The 27,924-nt window shown below is 46.9% G+C and overlaps 2 protein-coding genes and 1 long non-coding RNA gene across 3 annotated transcripts; all 3 read right to left on the bottom strand.

Moving 5' to 3' along the window:
• Positions 1–1,829: 1,829 nt before the first annotated feature.
• Positions 1,830–4,312, bottom strand: LOC120683037. Its single transcript, XR_005678667.1, has 3 exons — positions 3,357–4,312; positions 2,949–3,012; positions 1,830–2,834 (listed from the first exon to the last, which is right to left on the bottom strand). It is a non-coding gene; the product is annotated as an uncharacterized LOC120683037 (long non-coding RNA).
• A 679-nt stretch (positions 4,313–4,991) lies between these two features.
• LOC120682358 (60S ribosomal protein L12-1) lies at positions 4,992–7,405 on the bottom strand. The gene is made up of 2 exons (XM_039964212.1): positions 6,840–7,405; positions 4,992–5,228 (listed from the first exon to the last, which is right to left on the bottom strand). The coding sequence occupies exon 1, from the start codon at positions 7,340–7,342 to the stop codon at positions 6,842–6,844; it is 501 nt and encodes a 166-aa protein (XP_039820146.1). The 5' UTR covers positions 7,343–7,405; the 3' UTR covers positions 4,992–5,228; positions 6,840–6,841.
• Positions 7,406–15,455: 8,050 nt separating this feature from the next.
• On the bottom strand, positions 15,456–27,712 carry LOC120682791 (protein LAX PANICLE 2-like). The gene is made up of 4 exons (XM_039964802.1): positions 26,657–27,712; positions 26,389–26,439; positions 26,071–26,143; positions 15,456–16,300 (listed from the first exon to the last, which is right to left on the bottom strand). Exons 1-4 carry the CDS (start codon positions 27,355–27,357, stop codon positions 16,133–16,135), a joined length of 993 nt encoding a protein of 330 aa, XP_039820736.1. The 5' UTR covers positions 27,358–27,712; the 3' UTR covers positions 15,456–16,132.
• Positions 27,713–27,924: the final 212 nt, after the last annotated feature.

The following is a 27,924-nucleotide window of genomic DNA, read 5'->3' as shown; positions in this document are numbered from 1 at the left end:
AGTTGTCTTGTGTTATCATTAGTCTCTAGAGGTGTACTACTGCTACTGCTTGAAAAATAGGTGAGCAGTGTCCTCTTCGACATCTTGCAATTCTAGGCATTATTGATAATGAATGGATTAATAATTGAATCATTGACATATATATATATAAAATAGATGCAGCAGCCAGCAGGCGTAAATGTCAGACTCCATTTAGCATTTACCTTTTTTGAATTTCTTCAAAGGATCCAGGCTTTGGCTAATTGGCTTGGCTGAATGGCTGTGCAGCCTGCTGCACGCCTGCAGGGCCCACGTGGCCACGCCACAGCACCTGCTGCACACAGCACGCCTGCTGCAGCCTGCAGGGCTCCGCCGGCCAGCCGCGCAGCTGCGCAGGCCAGAGCCCAGAGCGCAAGGCGCTCGGCGCCCCAGCCCCCAGGCCCCAGGCTCTGCTCCTCGGCCGCACGGCCCACGCGCACACGCGGCCGCGCCGCACGCCTTGCGCTCGCTCGCGCCGCGTGCCTGCTTCCGCGCCGGCGCCACAGCGTTCCGCGCCGCCGCTCACCCCTCCGCGACGAGCCTGCAGAGGCACAGCTAGGGATTTGGCTGGTGGGGAATTTCCATGTGAATGGAGAGGGAATGGATGGCCGGTCGATCCGAGTGGGCTATCACCTATCAGTGCTGGAATTGGGCTTCAACAACTTGGGCCAAAGCTAAAAATGGGTGGGTTTTTTACTCTGGCTGGCCCAACAACGAAGATGGAGGTCAGAAATCCTATATATCTTCTGGAAGATTTTTTCTTCTCCACCTTCCAGTATTTGAGATTCTTGCAAATTATCTCATCCATTGGATCTTCTCCACCCTAACCATCTTCCTCCTTGTGCTCCCTTCCTCGTCACGCGCCGCCGCCGCCCTCGCATGTCCGCCTGCCCGCGCCGCGCGCTGCGTGCTGCTGCTGCTCGCCGTGCCGCGCTCTGCATGCTGCTGCTCGCGCCTCGCGCCCCGCGCCCCGCGCCACTCACCTGCTCAGCTTGAGATTTGTTGAAGCCAAGTCAGATACTTGATACTTCGTTGTTCATCTACCGCCATGGTTCGGACATTGTTTATCTGCTTCTCTATGTGGATGACATTTTCTTAATCGCGTCCCGGCGCACCATTGGAGCTCTCCAACGGGAATTTGCTATGAAGGATCTGGGCGAGCTACACCACTTCCTGGGCATGCAGGTTCAGCGCAGCAGTGAGGGTCTGTTTCTTTCCCAATGCCAATACATGATTGATATCCTTAGTCGGACTGGCATTGCGGATTGCAAGCCAGTCTCTACTCCGGTTGACTACAACACGAAGCTCTCTGCTAATGGAGTTCCTGTTCAGGATGCGACGAATTTCAAGAGTCTTGCTGGCGCACTACAGTACCTCACCTTTAGCAGGCCAGATATTCCTTATGCGGTTCAGCAGGTCTGCCTCTATATGCATGATCCTCGAGAGCCGCATCTCGTCTCTCTCAAGCGGATTCTGCGCTACATCCGGGGCACTCTTCATCTCGGGCTTCTCCTGCGACCCTATTCGTCAACTAAGCTGATGGTCTACTCCGATTCTGCCTGGGCCAGTTGTTCTGATACGCGCAAGTCCACCTCGGGCCACGCTGTGTTCCCTGGTGACAATCTGGTATCGTGGTCTTCCAAGCGGCAGCACACTGTTTCGTGCTCCAGTGCGGAAGCTGAGTATCGCGCCATCACCAACGCTGTTGCCGAGGCATCCTGGCTGCAACAGCTTCTCCAGGAATTGCACGCTCTGCTTTGCCGCGCCAAATTAGTTTGTCACCAGATTAGAGACTTTGCGAGGGCAGGAAGAAAAACGCACATAAAGCTCGGCCAAGACTGAATTAAACAAAGCCAGCTTGATTAACACTAATGACCATGCTTAAGTGATGATTAGAGACTAATGCACAAAATTAACACCCTGGGTGTTACAGCCCTCCCCTTAAAAGAATTTCGTCCCGAGAAGCAGATCAACTAGGAAAGAGTCACCAGAGAAGGTTGATGCTGACAGTATAATTCCATGCAAATAAGGATTAGGAACTTAGAGAAAGATTAAGAGAGCAGATTAGTCTGTCAAGAATTACAGCATCTCCCTCGATTTTTTGTCTGACCGGTAACTTGTCCAACTTTAAGTGTTGTATGCCCCCTTGTCCCAACAGGATGGCACAGGTAAATTAATATGCTAGTTAGAGAGCCAAATTAGCATTGTAAATGAATATGTAAGTCACAGAGCAGAGCAAATATCAGTTTGCTAGATGCATGTCATAGTGGAGAACATAATTAGCAAGGTAAATTAATATGTTAATTGCAGAGCAGTGCAGGAAATAATTGTTGTGAGAATTAAGTCGAAGAGATACTTCAGATTACTACTTCTCATGAGAAAAGAAAATTAAACATTTATATAATACAGTATATATGAAACTGGACTAATAACAATGAGACTTTGCGAGGGAATAAGCTATGTAAACATAGACCCATGGTTTATGTGTAATACAGTATATATGGAACTGTAGTAACAATGAATGTGGAATATAGATAGTAACATGCAACATAATAGAACAGACATCAAACAATGATGATTTACCTTGGAGTCAACGATGGCGCTTGTAGGGTTGTCAAAAAGGGCCGGATGGCAACAACATGAATACCGTAAGAAGGTTGAGCAGCAGCCGAGTTATGTGCATTATCATGTAGGTAGCGACATGTGATGATACCTAAGCACTACTTCGCGGTGTGGCATGTGTGATGTTGACTCTGATTCTCCATGAGGCAATAAAAAGGCGGATGCTTGTCTTAGCTGTTTGACATTGGAGGTCTCTGCAGTGTAGAGTAACAAACTAAGAGTTCTTGATGGCCCCTATAGGAAACAAGCTAAAACCTTGCCGTAAAGCAGGAAAAGTAAGCATACATATCCATGAACAACCACCTGACCTGAACTTGGATGACCCTGAAGGGTAGCTTTACGTTTATGTTGCAGGCCGCGCATTGCTGATTCCTGCGAGTATGAGTAGAGCAGTTAGGCTAGGCATTGATAAATAGCGCAACTATCGAAAGCAAAGCATTGTGTATTGTATAGGTATGAAACTGCACTTCTGATAGCAACTACCCGTAAGAATAATGTGTGGGATAAGCCATCAGCAACACAACACATGAATTGCAAAAAAAAAAAATTGCAAAAAGATACAGACTCTAGATTTTATCCAAGGAAAGATATCAGGCACCATATTTTTTTAGAATGGCTGCACAAATTAGCGTAAGTGACAAAGAATAGGTAACGAAAAGCATCAGTGAAACCTTATACCTGCTCTGCAAAGCTGTATAATGAATATCAAGGAATACCTGACAAAGAGGGGCTCTTTGGCAGAATCCTTGTCCCATCATTTTGCACGGAGGTTTTATGTCACCTGTGTTTCAGAACTTGTGGCTGCAGTAAGTATGCAACAGTGAATGATAATATACATATATGTCCAGAATAAAGACATCTCAATTGATCAAGGGTTAAGGTAGATAGGACGTAGTACATTGTCTTATGCTAAAGTGTCCAGAGATATAGTAAGCCAACAACTGAAAGGAAGTACGCAATGGAAGACCTGTGCTTTCACAGCAAGACCATCTACTGTCCCTTTTTTGGTCAGTATATGGCAATTTAAAAAAACAGGAATATAAAGAGATTCATTTCACAGCAGGGAAAAATTCTTCTTATGGTCGGTCGAAACAATCACTCTGTTCGGCTGGCTGTGGCTGGTGCTAATTTGTTGTGAGAGAAAAATATTGCTGGCTGGCTGGTAGCTGATGGCTGGTGTTGATTTGGTGTGAGAGAAAAACACTGCTGGCTGGTTGGCTGACAAGCCAGCCGAACAGAGTGAATATATTCCTACAATGGAGTCCAAGCTTCAATAATGAAGCCATGCATGCATATATTCCTACAATGGAGGCCAAGCTTCAATGAAGCCATGCATGCATATATCTACAGTATTTATCAACTGTTGCAGGTAGGGTAAATACTGTGGCTATGCCACGAAAAAACAAGAATGCCGCCTCTACCCAAGGTAGACAAGCATGATACCTTTGCCTCACTCGAACCGTCAACCCAGGGCTCCATTGGTTAAATTTATAAACGGTCCGGTCCTAATAGCTGTGGCGCTGTGCTCTCCATTAACACTGTCAGTGTGAGCCACAGGATGTCGTTGGCTTCTTGCTGCTATGGTGTGATCGGGTGGCTTGTTGCTGGACAAAGCCCCCAATTACAAACACACAAGGCTAAAGCACATCTAATATGGGCTTCCAACAAAACAGTACGGGATTTTATTATTATTATTATTATTATTATTATTATTATTATTATTATTATTATTATTATTATTATTATTATTATTATTATTATTATTATTATTCCCACAAACAAGGGCGGACCTGTAGTATGCAAGCCCGCCATGTAAGGCGTAGAATCTGAAAGCCGTTTCTAAAATGAACTTGAAGCTGTTTCTAAAATAAACTCGAAGCTGATAAATCCACCAGCTCCCCAGAGCCGTTTCAGAAAAGGCACGAGCCCTTCCAATCGGCGCCTAGGTCACCGGCTCCCAAGAGCCCTTTTGTAGAAGAATAGAGGTGGAGAAGAAGTAGCGCCCCCATATATACAAGCAGAGTTTCCTCACCTCTCCACTAACACAGTCCGAATCTGAGGAAACCTGATGAAATTCAGACTTCCCAAGAAACTGATCAGGCTTGGGCGATCGGCAAACGTGTGGCCATGGTTACTGGCAGTATGAAATGGCAACTACAAATCTTGAATGACTGCATGTTGTTAACGTTTTGCAGTTGTGTGGACGTGTTCAGTTTGGTGGTGGGTAGTACTGGGGATTAAATGCCTTACAAGTCGGAATCCACCCCAATCCTCTTTGTAGAAATCAACCAAACAAACCCCAAGGGCACAGTCACCAAAGAACACCCTCTAGCGAATTGCCTTCAAAATTGGTCAAAAAGGATCAGTAAACAAACACCAAAACATGAGGCGTAAGTTGCAGATGTGTTTGAAAGTCTCCATTCCGGACTCCCAATGGAAAAGGATGCAGTAATAACATTGAGTTCTCTCACAGGACAACACTAATAGCGGTAGTAAAAAAAAGGTGGAATCACATTGTTTGGTAAGGTACAACAACAGCATGCAGAACAGAGCACCACTTCAGCAGCATCAATGACAATCTACTTAGCCTGCATACAGAACAAATGAAATAAGTAAATTATATGCCAAAAGGGTTTCTACATAACATGATGAGAAAAACAGCGGCGAGTAGTAACTATTGCCATTTATCAATCACATGTAGACTCATGGTGTATTATTGTTTTAAAGTAAGCATTGAAAATAATTCAAACCATGATGCTGAATTCATGTCTAGAAGCAGGGCAAATTATGCAATGAAAACACAACAGTTAATTGGAGAATATATGATCCAGCATCAGGCACAGAGACCTATAGAAGCTCATTGACTGACCAAATGTCACCACAATGACGTGTTCATTGACTAGAGTGGAACAGCCAATTCCCAAACAACAAACATGCTCAAGATCCAGGAAACAATTTAGCAAAGAACAAACAGTTCATCAGACCATCATTCAACATCACTAAGTAATCATTGTAATACAGCATGCCAAGGAATTTGCCGATTTACCAGTTCAAACAACTGGTTTCGCCAGTTTACCCCCGTAAACATTGGCTTCGCCCATTTACCATCCGAAACACTGCCACTTTGATTATCTCACCGCTACGACCATCTTACCCCTGACCCCACAGGTCAGATCCTTCTTCTCCACCTCTCCATCTTCCTCAGCACAGCGAACGCCTCTGCGACTGCGCATGGCTGTACCCGCAGCTCGCCGTTCTTCTTCCTGGGGTTGCCGTCCTTGACCACGGCGGCGGCGGCGTCTTCTGTGTCGTCATTCGACTCATCCACCTTGCTCTTCTTGCCGTGGTGCTCGTGATGCTGCTGCCCTTGCCTCCCTCCTCCTGTTCCTGCGTGGGGAGCTAGCGGCCCACGGCCTGGCGCCGCCGCCGGGCGTTGCAGGCCCCGCCCCCTCCTCCACTGGCCGCGCGGGGAGCAGGCCGCCGCCAGGCGCTGCAGCCCCCGCCCTCTGCCCGCTCCACCGCCATGGCGCGAGATCAGGCATCTCCAGCGAGCTGCTCGGCTGTGGGGGACCTCAAGCTCGCGGGTAAGGTTGAGTGGCGCGCGCGAGCTCGGGCGTTGCGGGCGTGCTGCGTGGCCATGGGCACCTCCTTATCGGCTTATCGCGCTTGTCGTCGGAGACGAGATGGCTGCCTGCCTGCCGACGGCGGCTTTGGCCTGCACGAACGGAAGGGGAGGAACCGAGGGAGATAACAGACGAGGGCAAAAAGGTCAAGTGGTAACAAAAGACGAGGTGGCAATGCTTGGAGTGGTAAACTAGCGAATCTAATGTTTGGAGGGGTAAACTGGCGAAGCCAGTTCTTTGAACTGGTAAATTGTCAAATTCCTCCAGCATGCCTGGGAAGATTGTTTAGCTTTGACCTAACAATCACATCACAATCCACGCTAAAGAATGCATTGGTACTGTATTAGGCTTTCCGCGAAGTGCAGAAACAAATCCTAGAGCCTAAATGTACACAGCAACACTAACATTAGTCTCATCTAAATGTTACCACACCTCACAGGAATATTATTGGTCTCATCTAAATTTAGTAATCAATGCATCGGTCTCATCTAACTTCTAGCGATCCAGCAGCGCACTGATAGTAATCACAAAGTAGCAGTAATGTACAAGAAGACAAGAGGTGATGATGAATTTCACCTTTAAGCTGAGGGGATCTCGACCTCGCCGTCGTCAATCTCCTGCTGCAGGTCCTTGGGGTCCTTGCCGTCGACGGTGCACCCGACGCTGACGCAGGTGCCGAGGATCTCCTTGACGGTCCCGGCCATCTCCTTGGCCATGGACCTAGCCCTCATGGTCCTGGCGATCTCGACGACGTCGTCGAGGCTGATGTTGCCGCTGTGCTTGATGTTCTTGACCTTCTTCCTGTCCCTCTCGGGCTCCTTGAGCGCCTTGATGACGAGCGCGGCGGCGGAGGGCACGACCGAGACCTTGGCCTGGCGGTTCTGGACGGTGAGCTTGACGGTGACGCGGAGGCCCTTCCAATCCTTGGCCGTCTCCTTGGCGATGTCCTCACCGATCTTCTTCGGGGAGAGCCCGAGCGGGCCGATCTTGGGCGCCAGCGACGACGCCGCGCCGACCTCGCCGCCCGTCACGCGGACGAAGACCTCCACCACCTGCGACGGGTCGAGCTTCGGCGGCATGGCGGCGGCGGCGGGGGTGCGGGTAGGGTTTGGAAGAGGGCGAGGGCTGGCGGCGGCCGGGGGCTAGGGTTTTTGTAGGCCGTTTGCGCGTGCTTATATATAGCGTGGCTTGCTTGCGGCCTCCCATTTGGGCCTGGTTTGGGCCTTTGGGGCACTGTGAAAGCCCACTTAGAACTCAGCTCGGCATCTCTTTGGGCTGCAATGAGGTGGATCTCCTGGTGCTGTAAATTTTGGTCTGAAGGTGTTTCAATTGCAAGTAATGTGGCCCATCTTCCCTTTTAGGCCCATGCATATCCTCAACGAGTCCATTTGAGCTCTTTCATAGAACAGCAGCAGGGATTTTCATCTATGCCAGCGACCTAGGGCTTCCTAGGGTTTGCGACTTCGGCGGTGATCTCGTCGCCGGCGAAGGGATCACGTCTACCCCGCAGTCCTGCCTCCCCCTCGCTCGGGCTGACAAAGGGGCTACCCTAGCGCAGCTGCCCGGCCTTGGCGAGAGGTGAGAATTTAGGATTCTGCAGGTGGTAGCCCTAAGACGCCTTCTGCTGCTTTTCGTGTAGTTGAAAAGAGGATGAAGGAGGCAAGAGACAAGGAAGCGTCGTCGGTGGTGGAGGAAGGGGCAATAAAATCTCCAACAAAAGATAGGGCGGCCTCTCTAGGAGAGGACCGTCGAGCACGATGAGTTGCCTCAGTTGGAACTGTCGCGGCTTAGGCAATGCTGCGACAGTGAAGGAGCTCCGCGAACTAGCGAAGCGTTTTGCCCCGTCCGTGCTTTGTGTGCTGGAAACACAAGTTCATAAAGCACGTGTTGAAGGTCTTAAGAGCACCTTAGGTTATGATAATGCTTTTGTTGTAAGCAGCTCTGACCGCAGTGGCGGTTTGGGGATCTTTTGGAACAATACAATAAAGGTAGAGATCTTACCATACTCACAATACCATATCGACGTTTCTGTAACAGAAGCTGTGGGCGATCCATGGAGGTTAACTTGTGTGTATGGGGAAGCACAAACAAGTGAGAGGTTTAAAACGTGGAACATGTTAAAGCATATAAAATCATCTAATGCCTTGCCGTGGGTGTGCATTGGTGATTTTAATGAAGTTTTACATCAATCGGAGCATGAAGGAGTGCAGGAACGAAGCTATGGCCAGATTCAAGGCTTCCAAGAGATGGTGGATGTATGCGGCCTTTATGACCTTGGTTTTGAAGGGCGCAGATGGACTTTTGAGAAGAAAGTGACGGGGGAAGTTATTGCCGAGTGCGTCTTGATCGTGCTCTGGCTACTCCGGTGTGGAACTCCCTCTTTCCGTTTGCCACTGTGCGCAACCTGGCAGCTGCAGCTTCGGATCACGGCCCCATATTGTTGCTGTGGCGCCAGGAGGTGGGAGGAAAACGGAAACAAATAGGCAAGAAGCTGTTCAGGTATGAAACCATGTGGGAATCGCATGAAGAATTTTCCACATGGATAACAGACACTTGGCAGGAAGAGGGGAAGGCTCGGACGGTGCAGGAATTGCAACGGAAAATAGCTATCGTGACAAGTAAGATGGAAGGCTAGGGCCGGACAATATTTGGTAATGTACGCTTGGAGATTCAACACCTGAAAGAGGAACTGGAGAAATTACAGGCTGACCCCACCCGCACTGGGCCATCGTATATTGAATGCAAGATCACTGACAAACTGGTTGAGCTGTATCACAGGGAGGAGATTATGTGGCAACAAAGGTCAAGAATAACATGGTTAGCAGCAGGTGACAAGAATACTCATTTCTTCCATCTGCGAGCGTGCCAGCGACGAAAAAAGAATAGAATTACAAGGCTGAAAAGAGTGGATGGGCATTTAAGTGAGGACGTACAGGAGATGGGCAGCTTAGCTTCGTCCTTCTATCTGGATTTGTACAAGTCTGAAGGCATTGAAAATATGGAGGCAGTGCTAAATACGGTGCCAGTCAAGGTAACGGCAGAAATGAATGACAATCTCCTTGCGCCATTTAGTGAGCAAGAAGTAAAGGCGGCTCTCTTCCAGATGTTTCCTACCAAGGCACCGGGGCCAGACGGCTTGCCAGCACATTTTTTCCAAAGAAATTGGAGCATATGTGGCGAAGAGGTCACCGAGATAGTTTTGTGTATCCTGAAGGGAGATGATGATTCGTCAAGTGTTAATGATACATTGATTGTGCTCATACCAAAAGTTGCAAGCCCGGAGGACTTGGCACAGTTCCGTCCCATCAGTCTGTGCAATGTGATTTATAAAATCGCATCAAAAGTGGCTGCAAACCGCCTGAAGCTCGTGCTACCCCAGATCATCTCCGAGGAACAGTCAGCCTTTGTTCCCGGCCGACTTATCACGGATAATGTTATCACAGCATATGAGTGCTTGCATTTTATGAAAAAGAAGAGGAAGCGAGACAAACGATGTTGTGCGCTGAAGCTGGACATGAGGAAAGCATATGATCGTGTGGAGTGGAGTTATCTACGTGCTATCATGACCAAACTTGGTTTTCATCATTTATGGGTCGACATGGTAATGCATTTGATTTCTACTGTTTCTTTCTCTGTTCTATTCAATGGAGAACGTCTCAGCTCTTTTAAGCCGACAAGGGGGATCCGTCAGGGCGATCCTATCTCTCCGTATTTGTTTCTTTTGGCAGCAGAGGGCCTGTCGTGCCTCTTAAACTCAAGACTTCGATCATCGACGCTTAAAGGTATCAAGGTGGCTCCATCGGCTCCGGTGGTAAGCCATCTACTCTTCGCGGATGATAGCCTGCTGTTTTTTGGAGCAAATACTGAGAATGCCTAGGAGATTAATGACGTGATGGAAACCTATTGTCGAGCATCGGGCCAACAGATTAATATGGATAAGTCTTCAATCCATTTTGCCAAAGGGGTTTCAAACAGTACCAGGGAGGAGATCAAGACATTGCTGAATGTCCAGAATGAATCTGTGAGCGAAAAATACCTAGGAATGCCATCTGATGTTGGCGGGTCTGTCAATGATGCTTTCAAATACCTAAAAGACAGAGTTTGGAAGAGGGTTCAGGGCTGGATGGAACACTCTTTGTCAGAAGGTGGGAAAGAAGTTCTCATCAAGGCAGTTGCGCAAGCAATACCGACGTACTCTATGTCGTGCTTTAAACTACCAAGAGGCTTGTGTGAACACATCAATGGGATTGTGAGGAGCTTCTGGTGGGGGAGCACAGACGGCAAGAGGAAACCTTGTTGGGTCGCTTGGGATGATATGATCAAGCCCAAGAGGTGGGGAGGACTCGGATTCAGAGATATCGAGATGTTCAATCTTGCTCTACTGACAAGACAGGCATGGTGCATCTTGAAGGAGCCCAGCTCTCTCAGTGCACGGGTTCTTAAAGCTGTTTATTATCCTAATGTGGATTTCCTGGAGGCCGGGTTAGGTGTATCGCTATCACGTGTTTGGCGAGCTATCAGTGAAGGCAAGGAGGTTTTGGCACATGGTATTATCAGTAGAATTGGCTCGGGAGAAACAACAAATATTTGGAGAACAAACTGGCTGCCCCGTGACGGCCAGCTCCGGCCGTTTAGTTGTCCTCGACCAGACACCCCGCAGCTGGTCAAGGAGCTGATTGATCCACTAACTCTAGGATGGGATCATGCTAAGTTGCAACAATTCCTCACACCGATGGATGCAGAGGTAGCTAGCTGTATTCCCCTCCCAATGAGAAGGTATGATGATTTCTGGGCTTGGCATTACGAGAAGTTTGGCTTGTTCTCGGTACGGTCAGCGTACCATATGCTAGTTCAGAGACAAGAGAATGTTACTGCATGGCTGGAGAATAAGCCGGGACATTCAAACGTTGAGGCAGATGAGCAGGAGTGGTCAGCCATCTGGCAGCTAAAAGTTCCCTCTAAAATCAGGGTGTTTCTGTGGAGACTGGCAAGGCACTTGATCCCAACAGCAGATGTACTCCATCGGCGACATATGGCAGAGCAGGCAGGCTGCCTGATATGTGGTGAACCAGATTCTTGGAAACACTCTCTGTTGGAGTGCAATATGGTCAGATGCGTCTGGGCCTTGGCAAAAGAGGAGACTGTAGAACATATATGCAACATCCAAGAGCAGAATCCGAAGGCATGGTTGGCAGCAGTTATCTCCTCTCTGCCGAGAGAGGAGTCAAGGAGAACGATGGTGACACTATGGGCGCTTTGGCATGCTAGAAGGAAGGCTGTATACGAAGACACATTCCAGAGCCCATTATCGACACACAATTTTGTGAAAAGATTTATTGCCGATCTGGATCTCTCACAACCTCAACCAGCGGCGAGGCAAAGAACAGAAACTAGGATACCGAGGTGGATTCCTCCCCCAGGCGGGATGTCGAAGCTTAATGTTGATGCGGCTCTCTCTAAAAATTCAAGGATGGCCTCTGTAGCGGCCGTCGCCAGAGATGGGGCAGGAAGATTCCTCGGGGCATCGGCAGTGGTTATGTTGGGTATCTCTGATCCGGAAACCATGGAGGTGCTGGCGCTCAGGGAAGGGCTGGCACTAGCAAATGATCTATCACTCAGCCGGGTGCGGATGGCAAGTGACTGTGCTAATGCAGTTCGGGGTATGGCAGGCAGCACATCCGGTGTTTATGGCCAGATTGTCAAGGAACTTAAGGAAGGTGCTGCGGCCTTTCAGATGATGGAGATCGCCCATGAACGGAGGGATGCAAATTTTGACGCTCACACTCTGGCGAGAAGTACGCTCTTCAGTTCTACCGGCCGGTATGTCTGGTTTTCTGATCCGCCTGATGGCATGTGTAACTCTTTTATAAACATTTAGTTCTGGGGTGCTGAACCCCCTCTCAAAAAAAAATTGAGCTCTTTCATCCCCCTCGAAAAGAAAAAAAAATAGAGCTCTTTCATTTCATCGCCATCGGCGCTGATGATTGGTGGCATGCTAGCCCTCACTCACTTAACACGATGATCTTATTTTTTGGCAGAACACGATGATCTACTTACTACTAATCGATCGATGTGGCCGGTGAGGCGTCGGTCTCCTGACACATGCCATCGCGACTGCTACCTGCCTGATGCCTCCTGCTCACGATCCACTCTCCAGGTTGTTTCTGCCTTTCAGGCCCTGGGCTCATTCACCATCTCAAGCACAACATGATGGGAGTTTAGTTTGTGAAATCTGCAACATCCTGCCTGCTCTGTTTCATCATCGAGTCTAGGGATTCTGTTGGCACACAGGATTCTCTAGTACTACCTGGTTGCGTCTCATCAAGGATCTGCCCCCCAGTAGCTCGCTCGAACCGCAATCTAAGTGCCTTCTTACTATTACTAATTGGAGGGTTTTTTTGGAGGCTTCACGTGAAGTCACTTAGGATCCTGAGTGGACACTCTGAAAAAATAGAAAAATCCTATAAATTATCACAAAAATCAGAAACATCCAGTCATTAATCCAACAACTCTAATTATAATAATCATCGGATCTGTTATCTTTCCTAATAAATTACCCACCTCTGTCATTATGAAAATAGACTAAAGTAACCCCCTAAACATGTATCTAAATTACCCACCTCTGCCATTATAAAAAAAACTAAAGTAACCCCTAATCTTTGTGTAAATTGCCAACGTATGCCATAATAAAAATAATACAAATACTCCCCTAAATTTGCATATAAGTTATCCAATTATGTCATTATTGTTACAAGTTAAATTACTCATAAATCTGAATCTAAATTATATAATTATAATAATAGTGCACCAATATAAAATTCTAAAATTACTATTTCTATCATTATTAATATATTATTTATATAAAAATACTATCCACGATATATGTCACAATATATTCATGTATGATGGAAGAGATAAAAACACCAATTCACAAATAAATAGTTCAACTAAACATATATTGAATATATATGGAGGTGCACAAAATGAAATTTATTGTAACTAAATAATGAAAATATACATTTTAGAGTATGAGCGTGAGATAGATAACTTTGATCTTATTTTTATATTAATTCTAATTAGCTCGTGCAGGAGCCCGAGTTAACAAACTAGTTCACATCAAAGCGCTCCCACCCCCACCGCCATGGCTCGATCTCTCCAGCCTTGGAAGCAATGATGAGCCGCCGCCGACGGCGAGGACGAAGGCGACGGGCGACGGCTACACCATGTCGATCGCAATGCGTATCCCCACGCACGCATGACGACGACGCCGACGCGGCGTGCTGCTGACCATTGCATGGATCCCAAGCAATCAGCTGTTGTTGCTGCCCCGTCACCTTCTCCGATCAGTGCGCGTGATCCCGACGCGCCATGGATTTCAGGAGCCCAAACTCCGCCTGCTAGTGCTCATTCTGCTAATCCGGGATCAGAAGCTGCACGGATTAGTAGGCTGCATTAAGTCTGAGCTCCCACTTGCAGCTCCACTTCGACAGTACTACTCCTCGCTCGATCTGTATCTTGCGCTTGTCTCGATTGGTTGCAAGTAACATGGGAGCTGATGGATGGTCCTTCTCTGCTCCCGACAGTCCACCTCAACCAACACTGTTTGCTGCCTTCGTTAGTGGGCGGATTAGCACTCCTCCCTATCATCTGACAGGCCACATTTAGCATGTGGGCGATCGGCTTACAGTAGTCTGCCAGGAAGGAACCTTCCGATCATCCACTCCTGTACTTGCTGATGAATCTACTCTCTTCTCTCTTTTTTTTTTCTTGTTTTCTTTTTTCGGTGCATGACTATTTGACGTGAGCAATAGGCTAGTAGTAGTGGTCAGTGTCAGCAGCTTAATGGTCATCATTACCAAGACTGAAACAGGCCTGGAAATCGACCGGCGACCTGCCGTTGCGTCAGTGCCGGAAGCTTCGGAGACGACTTGGCCATGGCCAGTAGATGATGATGTCAACCTTACCTGGGCTGATGCAGCACGGCAGCACGCGATGGCCATGGCCTGACCAGAGATCCATCCGATCCAGTGCAAGGTCGCTCTCCGGCTCGGCATTCAGAGACGGCATCGAGACCGCCACGGAAAGCCTCTGAACTTACAGGTACACTTCGTTTTCAGTGGATTCTCCGTGCCCTCTGCACCGTCTCGTCAAGACACCCATCCTTCGAAGCGCCGCCTCCGATGATCCGTCGGTGTGGTCGCCGGCCGGCCTGCCGCCGCCACTTGTCCGTCCTCTTTTCTCTACAGGAGTAGTAGGTGCTACACTGAGCCAGCATCAGAGATCACACACAATTCAGCAAGTGTATCAGCTACTGCAGCCTTGTTATCATTATCCTGTTCCCGTCAGGTGACGGATGGGTTCAGAATTCAGACATGACGGTTGTTCAGGCGCTGCTGTCATAGCCAGGGAGTTGTACTTCCATTATCTTGGAAATAAAGGGAGCAATGAGCGTGCAGGCCGCTTAACATTTGTTAAGCTCATCCCTAGACCTTAGTGCTGCTTCAGGGGAAGCTCAGGGTATAGGTTTATCCATGCTTGCCCTGCACTGATCTCCATTGTCCTTCTCAGTGGCCGTGTACGTTGGACTGTCTCCAATCTTGCTTGTACAATCATTCTCTCTCTACTCCCTTTTCTTATTTTTCTTTTTGAACTTTCTCCCAAGTGAAAGATGAAAGAATGATGCAACTGTGCAAGCGTCGCACGGAGACGGAACACACGTGGGTGCGTCCTGGCATGCGTCGACGTCTCTTGTGCGTACCGTTGCTTGGCGCTCTTGACCTCACCTTAGCATCTGCATCACCCTCGGCTCTGCTCCTACTGATGACGGCGACCTGCTACTGGCGCCAGAGAGTGCCTTCTGCTGGGAGGAGCGCATTTGGTGACACATTGACGTCTGACGTGCTGCTTTCCATCCGACTGATTCACCTTGTTTTGTTGCTGTAATGTGCGCTGTTATAGTGTTACTTGCTCTTCCTGCTCTGACCGTTCAAAAGGCGAAAAAGGATAGTTCCTTCTTCTTGTTTGAGTCACTTTACAGATGTACGTGTGTTAGATGTAAAATCTGAAGATCTGAAGAAAGAACAATGACCCTGATGGAGCTCCAAGCCTGCAACTTCCACCAGAAGTCTGCAACTGCTTGCTGAACTTTCCAACAAATATGAAGAGAAGGGCAAATGGTACACATCTGCGACATGAAAGGTGCTACAACTGAATTGCTGTGGCACAATCCACTGAATTAATGGCCAAAAGAAACAAGAGCTAGCTTCTAGGGGTTCAAGTCATGAATCAATGAATAATTATCAGTGAGATGTCAAGTTTTCCCTCTGAAAGACAAGTCCTTTAGCAACGGGAACATTTCAAGATGTGCTGCTTCCACAACAAAGAACAGAAGCGAGCAACAGGGACTAACAATTAATTAACAAAATGTAACGGCTTAACTCTGGAGATTAGTAGATCAGGTGAAGTGAACAAGGCCAAAATGGCTTGGAAGTCGTTACTCTTCAGTGGGCTCAATTCCCTTCTTGCCGTCACAGCATTGTCAGACTCTCTGTCAGGCGCAACTTCCAAGCTGTTACATTCTCTCCAGCACTTGTGTGGAGAGAAACGGCCTCCGGTGTGCCGATGAGCTGCCGCGCCGACAGTCACCGGCGGGGAAAAAAATAGCTTCGCACCTCTCCTGTGGTTCTTCAGCAGATCATCGGCGGCGCACGGGCAAGCCAGCGCAGGCGGTCGGGAGCTCGTCGTCGTCCGTCATGCTGCCTATTGCCGGTCCGGCAACAGCCGTGGTTAGGAGGGGCAGAATGCCAGGATCTACATTTCTGTCATCGGAGGTGGGGGTGTGGGTTGGTTGGTGGTCTGTTGTCTGTCTACTACGGCCTTCTGCCGTACTGCAAAACCATGAGGTGGTTAGCGACTGGCATGTCCGGTGGCGCCACCGACGGCGAGACGGCAGCGTCGCCCTGGCACCAGATGCCGTCCCGGACATGCTGCAGGGTCAGGAACGCGGGGAGCGGTCGCCCTCGGCACGTGATCTCCACCTGCACAGGTAGATCAGACACAAGCATGTTTCGTCAGTTCAGATCAGTAACTTCAGCTCAGTTCAGCGCAGCCATCAGAGAACAAACTCAAGACTTGGACAGATAACAGATAGCACATAAAAGCATTGTTTCGCACTGAAATTGTGTGCATACGACTCCACACTGATGCACTCTAATGATTCGTGGAAAAGAGTGAGATGGTGATGGGGTTCTGATGGTTCTTGTATCTCCTAGGAGCAACCCCACACTGCACAAAACAGGCATGAGCATTGCAAAACTTAGCAACGCGATGGGCGATGCCCTCTCTGCAAGGCTACAACACAGAAAAGATGCACGCCCAGAATGGTGCCCTGACGCCCGATGTCTGATTCCCCTGTAAGTTTGCGATAATGGCACTGCATCACCTTCTCCCCCACATGAGTGAGATGAGATTCCTTAATCTAAAAAATAAGTGAGATGAGATGCCCAGACAACCTACTGCAAGTCTGCAACTAGGGGTGGTAAAGGGCTCAAAATTTTGAACTAGAAAATCTAAGGGCCGGGTTCTAATCTTATACAATTTTGAGCTAAAAAATGTAAGGAACTTGATGGGCTGTGAAGAGGCCACTAGGACCATGGCCCATTACCACCCCTAACTGCAACATATAAACGGTTTATCCGGGAGAAAATAGAGCACACTAAACGTGCTTGCAAAGCACAGATCTCAAGAGCAAGCAGTCCAAAACATGTATTCAAATTACCCAGCACAGATCTGAGATGCACAACTAACAGGAACCTCTTCTCTGCCTGTTTGTTCCCCCGTTTTTTTCGTTTTCTTTACCGGCCATGTACGTTGCTCATTAGTTTAACCAATCACCCTAGACTCTCAAGTCAATGGTTTAGATCTTGAAAACAAGTGCTAAGCGTACTGAATACGTACCATAAACAACACGGAAATTCAAACTAAGCATGGTCCAGGAAAGGACTAATGTTGATTGATTGGTTGGCTGATTCTTCCATCCCAAAATCGTCCAGGAGTATGCATGGGTTAGCAAGCAAAGCCACACCCGTGATGTGCAGGTGCTGTACTAGCCTATTACGGCCGTGCTTGCCTACCTAACATGCCATAGCATGACAGCAACGCCTGGCCCTACTCTGAACTTTTTTTTATTTTAGGTAAACAGCGCCACCGACATTGCTGACGTCGACGGCAGATCATGCTGCGCAACCTAAAATAGGCCTCGTGATGCATACTCACTGAATAAAATAGATGCTATTTGACCTAATAATTGCATGGTACCTGCTAATTAAGACGATAATTAGTGCCCAAGGATATGGTAAATTTCTATGAGTTTGCAGCAGAATACTCCTTGTAAGATGAGTTTGCAGCAGAGATGCTAGATTGGAATGTGCATACATCAGTGGCGCTTTCTGGTGACATGTTTACAGGATGAAGTCCAACCCCTCAACCTCTCCCCTCCACCGACGCCAACTCAATTCAAGTGCTGTGTCTGAGTTGCTTCCTCCAAGGTAAAGTGGTCATTCAGTTTCATACATGTTTCTTTTCCTCTCTTTTCCATCACAATGTGATGAATAGTGCAACTTAAAAGAAATCACTATATATGAATTCATACTTCAGAAAAGAAGGTAATATTCCCAAATACTCTCACGCGCGCAAATATTTCCAAATTTATTCAATGGGGGATGTTTTTGTCAGCTATGCTTATGTGGCATCGACTGAAATTGTATCTTAGGTATATGAATCCTTAAAAAAAACTCCAATCTATACTCGTATCTTTATAGTATAAAGAAATCATTATTGTTTCTGTCAATTTATTACTGTGTAATAAAAGAGTCATTTTCACTTAATCATCTATCTGTCATTATATTGTTAGTGTTGTACTAAAATGGAAGCATCATTACTTGTACGTTTTGCATACACACCAAAGGAAGTACGAATACTGAAAACTCTACGGTACCATTATGAATAGACAATGAAGTGTTCAGAACAAGATTAGCATTGTGATAGTTATTGCACATCCATTAACTAATTAGTGATCAATCTAGTGTCCAATACACATCCATTGCCTAAAAACAAGGAAAAGTACCATATACCTACTATAACTGGACAGTCACCATATAAAGAGGATTTGACTAATCAAATTTTGTTATTTATAGCTATAAGAATCTTTGTTTTCTACTGTTTACTCTAGTGCAATCAATCATTTACATCTAATTAGCATGCATAAGAGAAGGAGCAAGCACATTTAAGTTTTAAGTTATTCCCTGATATAAGTTAAATGAAATGAGTTGTAGCATGCTGATTATGACAATTTAATCTTGAAAGAATGATAAAAAAATTCTCAAACACAAGAAAATGCAAATTAACAAAGTTCTAACGAATGAAATCAATCAAATTCTGAATTCTACAAAAGGGAATAGCATGCTAGTGCGAATTATGTCTCTTGCATATATTTGCAAATCTATTACAAGAAATGACAAATTTAGTTATGATCCTACAGATGAAAACCATATCAAATCATGAATCCTAAGATTCCATTGCAGCACAGCTATTTTTACAACTAGCTTTGCACACTACAGTAATGTAATGTATGTGGAAACCAGATGTTCAGATAAGTTGCAATATCTAGAACTAATTGTTGAAACTCAAGCATTGTGTAGCAACACTGACATTGCTAGAACTACAAATTAACTTCATCAATCTGTACAACGAAACGTAGAACAAAAAACAGTATACTTAGATGATACCTGTAAATTCTAATTATCTATACTCTTGCACGTTAAATAATGCTCTTTGTAACTTAATACACTATATATGTTTCTTTCATGAAAACTTTATTCGATCATTCTTTCCAAGCAATCTCAAACAATAGAGCAGGAAAAGCAATAATCACCCTCGGAAGTTTGATTTCCACCACATTAAGGCAGTCAATTCATTTATCCTAGAGCTAAAGATTACTTTTATCTAGGAATCAGCAGTAGGTAAAAAGTTAATTTCAAAGTTGCTGAAACAATAACTAGCGCTAATTGTAAACGATGCCTGCAAGCTGAAACAAGCTATGGGACAAGAATCAAAATAATATTGACTAATAAGCCCTAGTGCTAGCTAGGTCTAACATGATCATGCATGTGGGGATGCATTTTTCTACATGGATGCAACCCTCCACCAATCAAGCAAGGGCAAGAAGAGCGGGATTATAAAAACGCAATCATGCAGTGCACGCCAAAACAGAAAAGAAAGGAGCACCTATTGCAAATAAATAAAATACAAATATATACACGAATCTTTAGCTAGTCTCATTGATCATCACCCTCGATCGTGCGTAAACATAAGTGACGGGCATTAGATCGTGCTTCGGATGGAACACTTTGGCAAGCAAGGGGAATTATATAAAGACCACCGGCCGGAATGCACACATATACAAATGAACAGCTCTTGAGGGCATCGTCATCATCAGATTCCTTCCAATAATTAGGTGCCACGTAGCGTGTGAGTTTTATGCAAGATGATGCAGTACATCCCTACAACAATTGTGCCCGAAACCAAACAACTAGTGCCAGATATATACTACTACGGATTGATGTTTTTTTTCTTTGTTTTTTTTCCTTACAGGAGCGTCGTCGTCCCTAACCTACATGACGATCGAGAATCTGTCATGGCTACATTTAATTGGCAATGGCCTGCGATCCGGTGGCCAAATCTGGTCGCGGCCGGCGAAGGTCCAACGTCCCTTTGCCCCCAAAGAGCTACGGCTGCGACATGCACCAATGTGACTCATCACCAGCTGCATGCTGCTTGCTATCAGCTAAAAGCCTAAAAGTCTAATACAAATAAGCACTATGTTATTACTCCCTCTGTTTTTAAACATACAATGTTACAAACCGATCGATTAGCGTGTTCGATCGCAAACGCCACAAATTTAAAAACTGAGGTAGTGGTACAATTTCGCAACCACCGTTCCAATACAAGTACAAATAAGACTCGCCAAGAATACAAAAAAAAAAGTCAAACAAAAATGCATGCGTACTACTTGCATGGAAATTGGATTGATGTGCAAGGTTCACCAACCAGAATATGGAGTGTACTACTAGTTTACAGGCAGGCTGCGGCAGTGCACCGTTCACGTTTGCTTGGCCAGACTTGGTCGTGTGGGTACATGCACGCATGCATGGGCATGCATCCATCAATCACCACACACCCCGGGCCGGGTTGCCCCAGCAGGGAATATTTTCTAGGGAGCTAGGCGAAGGCCACAAAAAAGTACCCTCCAACAACCGCTAGTTTCTTTGTCCTTCTTCCAGATTGTTAAACAATCTATCATCACAGGCTCTTTTTTTTTCTGCACTTAAACTATTGGCTAAGGGCCCGTTTAGTTCCCAAAAATTTTCACCCAAAAATTTTCACCTCCCCTTTGAAACACATGTATGAAGCACTAAATATAATTAAATAACAAAACTAATTATACAGTTTGGATGTACACGACGAGACGAATCTTTTGAGCCTAATTAGGACATGATTAGCCATAAGTGCTACAGTACCCATATGTTCTGTTGATGCGGTCAAAGGCCTCAAAAGATTCGTCTTGCGGTTTCCAAGTGAGTTCTGAAATTAGTTTTTTAATTAGTGTTCGAAAAACCCTCCCGACATCTGGTCAAACATTGATGGGACACCCAAAAATTTTCGTTTTTGGGAACTAAACGCACCCTAATTGGAGGGGATGGAGCACACAATAAATGCCGGTGTGCACTACTGCATAGCGATTCTGGTGAGCCTACTTATTGTGTAATGCATGCTCCCATATTAGGTGTTCATTTGCAGTTGTGTTAGGTTTCTTAATTTGCTAATATTTTCCCCTTGATTGGTAGGTGCACCGAGTGCTTCAATCTCTCTCCTGTCTTTCAAAGAGAGGGCATATGCATGGTCCCCAACTCAAAGCATACATGAGAGAGAAAGTGATGGCAAAGGCAAGAGAGATCGAGCATGGAGCTAGCCATTCAGTGCCCTCTTGTCCACAACTCCTTGTTCCAAGAAGTGCTCGCTCGCTACCTCTAAAACTAAAAAGCTATACTAGCTAGTAGATCAATGCAATTCTTCCAGCATTTTAATCAACCCACTCCTCCAAACACGCATTGGCTGGACCAGCACAGTGCAAATCAAGAAGGGGACACGTCCGTTTCCAGGCTTGATCGAGACAGTTCGTGACACGTACGTATACGAACGATGCATGCATGAGAGCTGGTGGTCCTCTTATTGGCTTTTGCTCATACGTCTATTCCCTCCCTTTCTTTCCTTCTATTGCCTGATGCCCTCTCACTAGCTACCCTTCACCAGAGGCAACTTGCCATGCTACTATTATTCTCCTCTCTCTTGCTCTCTCTCTAGACAAACTGTGCATGCGTTTTTTGCGTGTCCCCACTCCCATGCACGCACATTCTCTCTTTAATTTCTAGCTCTCTCTTCGTTCCCTTTTTCTGTTCGGAAGCTAATCATGTGGGCATAAAACTAGTACTCCTGTGGATCCATTTCATTGGCCATAGCTAAGGTGAGTGTGTCTAATACTATCCAACACAAAGTGCAGCACTACTTAGCGTCCTTGTATTTCTCACTAACACACACCACCCCAGCTGCTAGTACTGCTGCTAGTAGTGGTGTAGTGGTGCATAAATCTATACAGCTCACTCTTATCTGAGCTTTGTCAGTTTGTCGTATGATGTGAAAGGAAATCTTTACATCATGCGTCTCTACATCACAGACATAGTTTTGGTTCACAATCTAGAGTAGTGAGGTCTGTGGTAAGCTCTACGATAGCATGACGGCACATTATTAGTAGCATTCACGAGGCTCATTGCATTGTATATTAATTTGGTATAGAAAACAATGACTAGCTTGGGGTGTTTTAATTTGAGTAGTGAGGGGTTAGTTACTGGTGTTACAGGGGTGTGTGTCATCGCTTTTACTCTCCACCTCCAAAAAGAAACCAAGAAATTAGTAACTAAAACCAGCGCAGTGTCGATTTGTTGACAAAATTCTTGTTTCGTGTTCTATTGATCTCTTCTCTTTCCATGAGAGATTAATATTCATTTTGTTTGTGCTGTGGGCAATAAATTTTGAATATCATAATTCACAAACTAATTTAATCGGTCGATGATGTCCTACCACTTACAAATTTCCCGGCTCAGGGTTGTCTGTAGTATGGCTAGATGCTCTCTGCATTAATTTCACGACTAGGATAACAACTAAGGAAAAAAGGGCATCAAGCTAGTAGAGACAAGGAAGAAAGTACAATGCATAGGCATATAGAAAGTGGAGGAGCTGTTTGGTGATGATGTCCAGTACACTTCTATATTAAAGCATAAATAGATGGAATCTTTTGATTAGCTATGACCTGCCACTAAGCCCTCATTAATATCCTATTAACTAAAGCATTGTCACATTCCATATTCTTGTACATTGTTAAATCCACATGCATCATATCCCTAGCAAGTCACGCAGGCCTTTCACCACTCAAGATTGACACATGTTTCAACCTAGTAAAACCAATAACCTCTCTTTACGGAAAGAACATCCTCAATTATTGTTGATAAAAAGTTTAGATAATATAGAATTGGTTGGTATAGAGACAAAGTTGACTTTAGGAATATTTATTTGCATGGCATCTTTGTACAGGAAAAAGAAAATAGTCTTTGCATGGCGTTGGTGAAGGTAGCTAGGCCATTATTCAACAGCTGATAGTTAAAAATAAAATCATTTGTTCCATCAATCTGCATGTTCACTTGATTGGCAGTACATATTTGTACCAAATTGTGCACGCGTGGTGGGTGATAGTTGAAACGAAAAGTATGATGATACAGGACATGGAAGTTATAAGTATTCTACTTTGCAAATAGGGACTTCTAAATATTAACAAAAATGTTATATATGACCCACTTTTGCTAGATATTTGTCCTATAAGATTAATTTGTGGAACTAAAATTCTTCTTTCCGAATTCAGATGAGATTTCTAGTCACAAGTTTAGCTTGCATTTAATTGCATGTAGCAGAAAAACAAGTACAACTATTTTAGCACATTGTTTTCATTTTTCCTTTAAGGATTTTCAATTCAGCAGAACTAGGAGACCAAAATAATAGTGATGAACTAAGCTCAATATTTTGTAACAAGCACCTTTTTTTTTGGATTATTTCGGAACATCAAAAAAATATGCAAAAAAAATGGAGCCAAGGGCCGGGTACACCATGCATATTTTTTATGAGCCATTCCAAGTCACACCCCGCTTCAATTTGTTCATTCTAGAGGGTCGAGTTGACTTATGATCTAAATTTAACCTAGTGTCACTTAACAACTAACACACATGCCGCCAATCGAGAGCTATGTACAATTGATCACACTGCAATTCCTCATAAAGGGAAACAAAAAGACTAATTGGTTCAATTAGTTAGTACTGCTTGCATTGACTTTAATTGTCTGCTACCTTAATTCACACAGCATTTATTAAACATCTTCCAGCTAGCATGAACCACTTTAATTATCAGATCTGTGATCAAGTTGTCTTTTGTTTCAGTAACTCTTGCATAAAGTCGTGCACTCCCTCTATTTGACCAAATTTGACTTCGGACAAACCTAATACGGCATGTAAAAAAAACGGAGGAAGTAGCATTAAGCTTCGACTACATGTAATAAGTATGGATTATTGTTGATTCTTCCCTCTGTTGGGAGGTTAATTAAAGCCGGAACCATTTTGATGATCAATAATCTAAACAAAAATTTATGTGGCACTTAAGTCTAGGATACTACTTACGCTTCAGACCGGCAGTTAGCCCGTCAATTCCTAGACCGTACCCTCATGGATTACCGTCCACACGTCACCCTGTACACTCCACTTACGTGGGTATACGCATCTTTCATTTGCAGTTGTTGCTTATACGGTTGCACCAGCACCAATTTTCTAATTAAGATCTGATGATTGTGCAGAATTGCAAGCGCATTAGCCACCTGAAAAGTTAGCCGCCCCTTCATCATTGGCATGGCAATGGCATCTCTCTACATGGCATGGGTGCAGGTATTAGCTAGAGCTAGCACTCTCTGGTATTTCTGTTCTAATCTACAAGAGCGAGCAAGATTAATTATTCCATGCATGACCATTATATTATAATTCATTTTAAAATTTTGAATGAGATTGATTATTGCAGAGAGAGTATATATATGTACATTTTTTAGGACTATATATATGGTAGTGTGAAATGAAATGTGGATAATTAATGAAAAAGAAAACAAAGCTACGGCCGGCGAGGCGTGTATATGCGTGTGTAGTCCTGAACAAAAAGAAGCCTATCATTGCGCGGCTGCTGAGAGCATATGCAGGCTTGCGAGCTAGGCCCATCGAGTGCAAAAGGAAGCAAGATCTCAAGGCCATTATGAAAAGGATCCATCTCCCAGTGATGGAGCAGCAAGAAATGGTGTGTGTCTGTGTCTCTCTGTGTGTGTAAGACTGTAAGAGAGAGAGAGAGAGAGTATGTGTGCACGACCAGCACTCTTTCTCTCTCCACACGCACATATACGGGCCGGTAGAGGGAGAAAGAGAGGAGAGAGAGAGGACACTCGAGAGCCCTACTTGATGCTCCCTGACATACGTTGAGGTATAGCTAGCTAGAGGTGAGGATGGTGCATAGCTTTCAGTGATGCATGGTAGGTGAAGGAGGCTCTTTCTAGGGCACCATCTATCTCGCTCACGACTCACCACACACTCGCAAAACTTTTGCACACGCCGGCAGATTCAGCCGCACAGGCACTGTACGTCTTTGCACAAATCTACTCATGTTCCCTACATATATTTACAGATCGATCCATGAGCCCCTGCCGTCGTGGCTCTGCCGCCATGGGAGGAATCGATCGATCAGGAGGAAGCCAAGAAAATCGAAAAAAAGGACTGAAAAATAGAAAGGGCTTTAGTGGCAATGATGGGCACCCAGGCCATTTTCTGAGCCTAGCTACGGGGTGCGTAGGAAAAGAAAGAACATACAGAAAGGGCGTCTCGATGGGCTCTCGCTACTCGCTAGCCTCCTTTGCCTTCTTTGCTGCCGCAGCTCAAGAGAGCTTTTGTGTGTGTACCGTGCGCCCAGAAATGCAGGTGAAGGGACGGGGCAGCAAGCAGAGGCCAAGGTCCGTCACTAGCCGGTGATAACTAACCGTCTATCTAACCCCTCATCAGATCACTTTCTCTCTCTAGCTATGAGATGGATGGGCGAGAGAGCTACTCTCTTGTCAAGTGGTGGGGAGGGAGAGAGAGAGAGAGAGAGGTTGATGTGCCAGCCCAGGACATGCACCCCCCACCTACAACAGGAACAAGACCTCACTAGCTCGCTCGCTAACATGTTGTCACACGCACTATTTTTTTTAGATTAATTAATAACCACACGCACTAGTTAACATATATATTATATATATGTAAACGCTGGCAATATATAAACCTGGATGTATGTGTGTGTAGTCCCACATCTGTATGGTACAAGGATTCCCTTTTCTAGCTCTCGAGTTCCTTTCATCACCGATGTTGGGAAAGCAAGGAAGCATGCACGATGAAGTGTGAAGAAGAAAGTAAGGGGAAAAAAGAGAAGGGGAATAAAACATAGAAAAAGAGCACCCAACGACACGTACGAAAAAAATAGTGGGGGGGAATAAAGATGCATGGAAACCAAACCATCCACACAAGAAGCAACAACGCGAATACTAGTAAGTAATGCTTCAAGGAAGGGGATGAACGGCGTACTGCACCTCTGATTCGTCCTCCAGCCCAAGCTTGGCGGCCAGGTACTTGATCAGCAGCCGGACTGTCACCCTCCCGTCCCTGCAACATCATCCGCACAGTATGCGTGATTTCCACATCGTCAAAATCTGTATGTTTCAACAACCAAATTCATTGCATTTTTGTACTGCATGCATGAAGATTCTGGTGAGGAGGAAGGGGAGGAGCATTGACGAAGCATGACAATTAAGAATCCAAATGCAGCTAGGATGGCATGTTTGATTGATGATGCACCGACAAGCTAAGTTCAGATTAAAGAAGTGGATGGGTTCGGAAAGAAATAGTACTTGATCCGTAGGTAGCTCCTCGGAATCTGAGGCAAGAATGGTTCCCTCCCTCTGCAGGAAGCAATCAAAAGTTCCAAGTTAATTTGAGGAGAAAAGGATCCGAAGAGATTCGAGAAGGTGAAATCAAAACACACGATCGACCAAAAGTGATAACCGATTCGAAACAGCATGCGGATGAATGCACCACCACAATCGGATCCGGAGAGAGAGAGAGAAGCGAGAGAGGAACACATGAAATGCTCGCATGGTGCAGTAGTAGTGTACTCACTGGTGGGGTGCGGCCTGGAGCAGGAACCAGACGCCGGCGGCCGACGGTGGCAGGACGACCCTGATCGCGTCGAGGCCGGAGGCGGCGGCGCCGGGCGTGTAGAAGGCGCGGTGCCCGAGCGGTATCAGCGGCGGTGGCGCCGCCGCGGGCATCCACAGCGGCAGCCAGGGCGGCCCGGCGCGCGGCGCGGGCAGGGTTATCGACGCCTGCGGAATGCCGGGCGCGGGCTGCCGCAGGAAGGCTCCCATGCCCGGCAGCGCCTCCGCCGTCGTCGTTCGCGGCTGCGACGGCAGCAGCGGCGGCCCCCGCGCGCGGTCCGAGAAGGCACCGAGCGGCGAGCCCGCGCCGGTGGGGCCGGGGGACGCCGGGGCGGGGCCGAGCCGGAGCCAGTCCCCGGCGCCGCCGCTGCTCCCGCTGGTGCCCGCGGCCTCCTGGTGGGCGTGCTGCAGCGGCCACAGCGCCGGCGCGTCCCCGAAGGCGCGGGCCTCGTGGTGGTCCGCCTGCGGCCTCTCCTGCGGCGGCGGCGGCGGCGGCGGTTTGGACGGCTCGTGGTGGTGGTGGTCGATGGGCTCCTGGGCCATGTGGCTCGGCGGCGCCGTGGTCACGCCGGTGCCCGCTGCTGCTGCTGCGGCGGCGGCGGCGGCGGCGCAGGGCGCGGCATGCGCGTCGCGGAGGAGCTGCAGGTTCCGAGCCGGGACCATCCGGGCCGCCGCCGGCTCATGCCATCCGCCCGGCCGGCCCGGCCCTGCCCAGCGCGCCGCCTCCGGTGCACCCCTCCCTCCCCCTCCTCGTAGGAGGACACGGCCGGTCGTGGTGGGGCCGCCGCGCCCGCGCCTGAGAGGCAAGACGACGCGACGGCTCGTGCGGGCTACAGCCTACAGGAGATGCGATGAGATGGGAGGAGAGAGAAAGAAGGCGAGGGACAGTATATTAGGTAGACGGAGAGAGAGGAAGCAGCTGGAGGAGGAGGAGGTGGAAGAGGGAAGGAGGGAGCAGTAGCAGCATGGCACGGGGCAGCGGCGGCGAGGAGAGGGAGGGAGATATTAGAGAGAGAGAGGGAGAGAGTGGAGAGCAAATAGTATTATAGTTTCGACGCGGCAAGAGAGAGAAACAAGATTTTACTTGTGGGCCCCCCGTGGGGACAAAAAGAACGGCAGGCGCCAAGCGGCCGTGCATTCAAGCCCGGATGTTTCCGCTTGCAAAACCGCCATCTCCCGGGGGCTTTTGCGGAAGAGAGGCACGTGGGGGGCCCACGGGGTGGCTTACGT

This window comes from Panicum virgatum, chromosome 7N, assembly GCF_016808335.1.
Source record: "Panicum virgatum strain AP13 chromosome 7N, P.virgatum_v5, whole genome shotgun sequence".
Taxonomy (NCBI): domain Eukaryota; kingdom Viridiplantae; phylum Streptophyta; class Magnoliopsida; order Poales; family Poaceae; genus Panicum; species Panicum virgatum.
The sequence above is the reverse complement of the archived record's forward strand: the minus strand, read 5'-3'. Positions and strand labels throughout refer to the sequence as shown.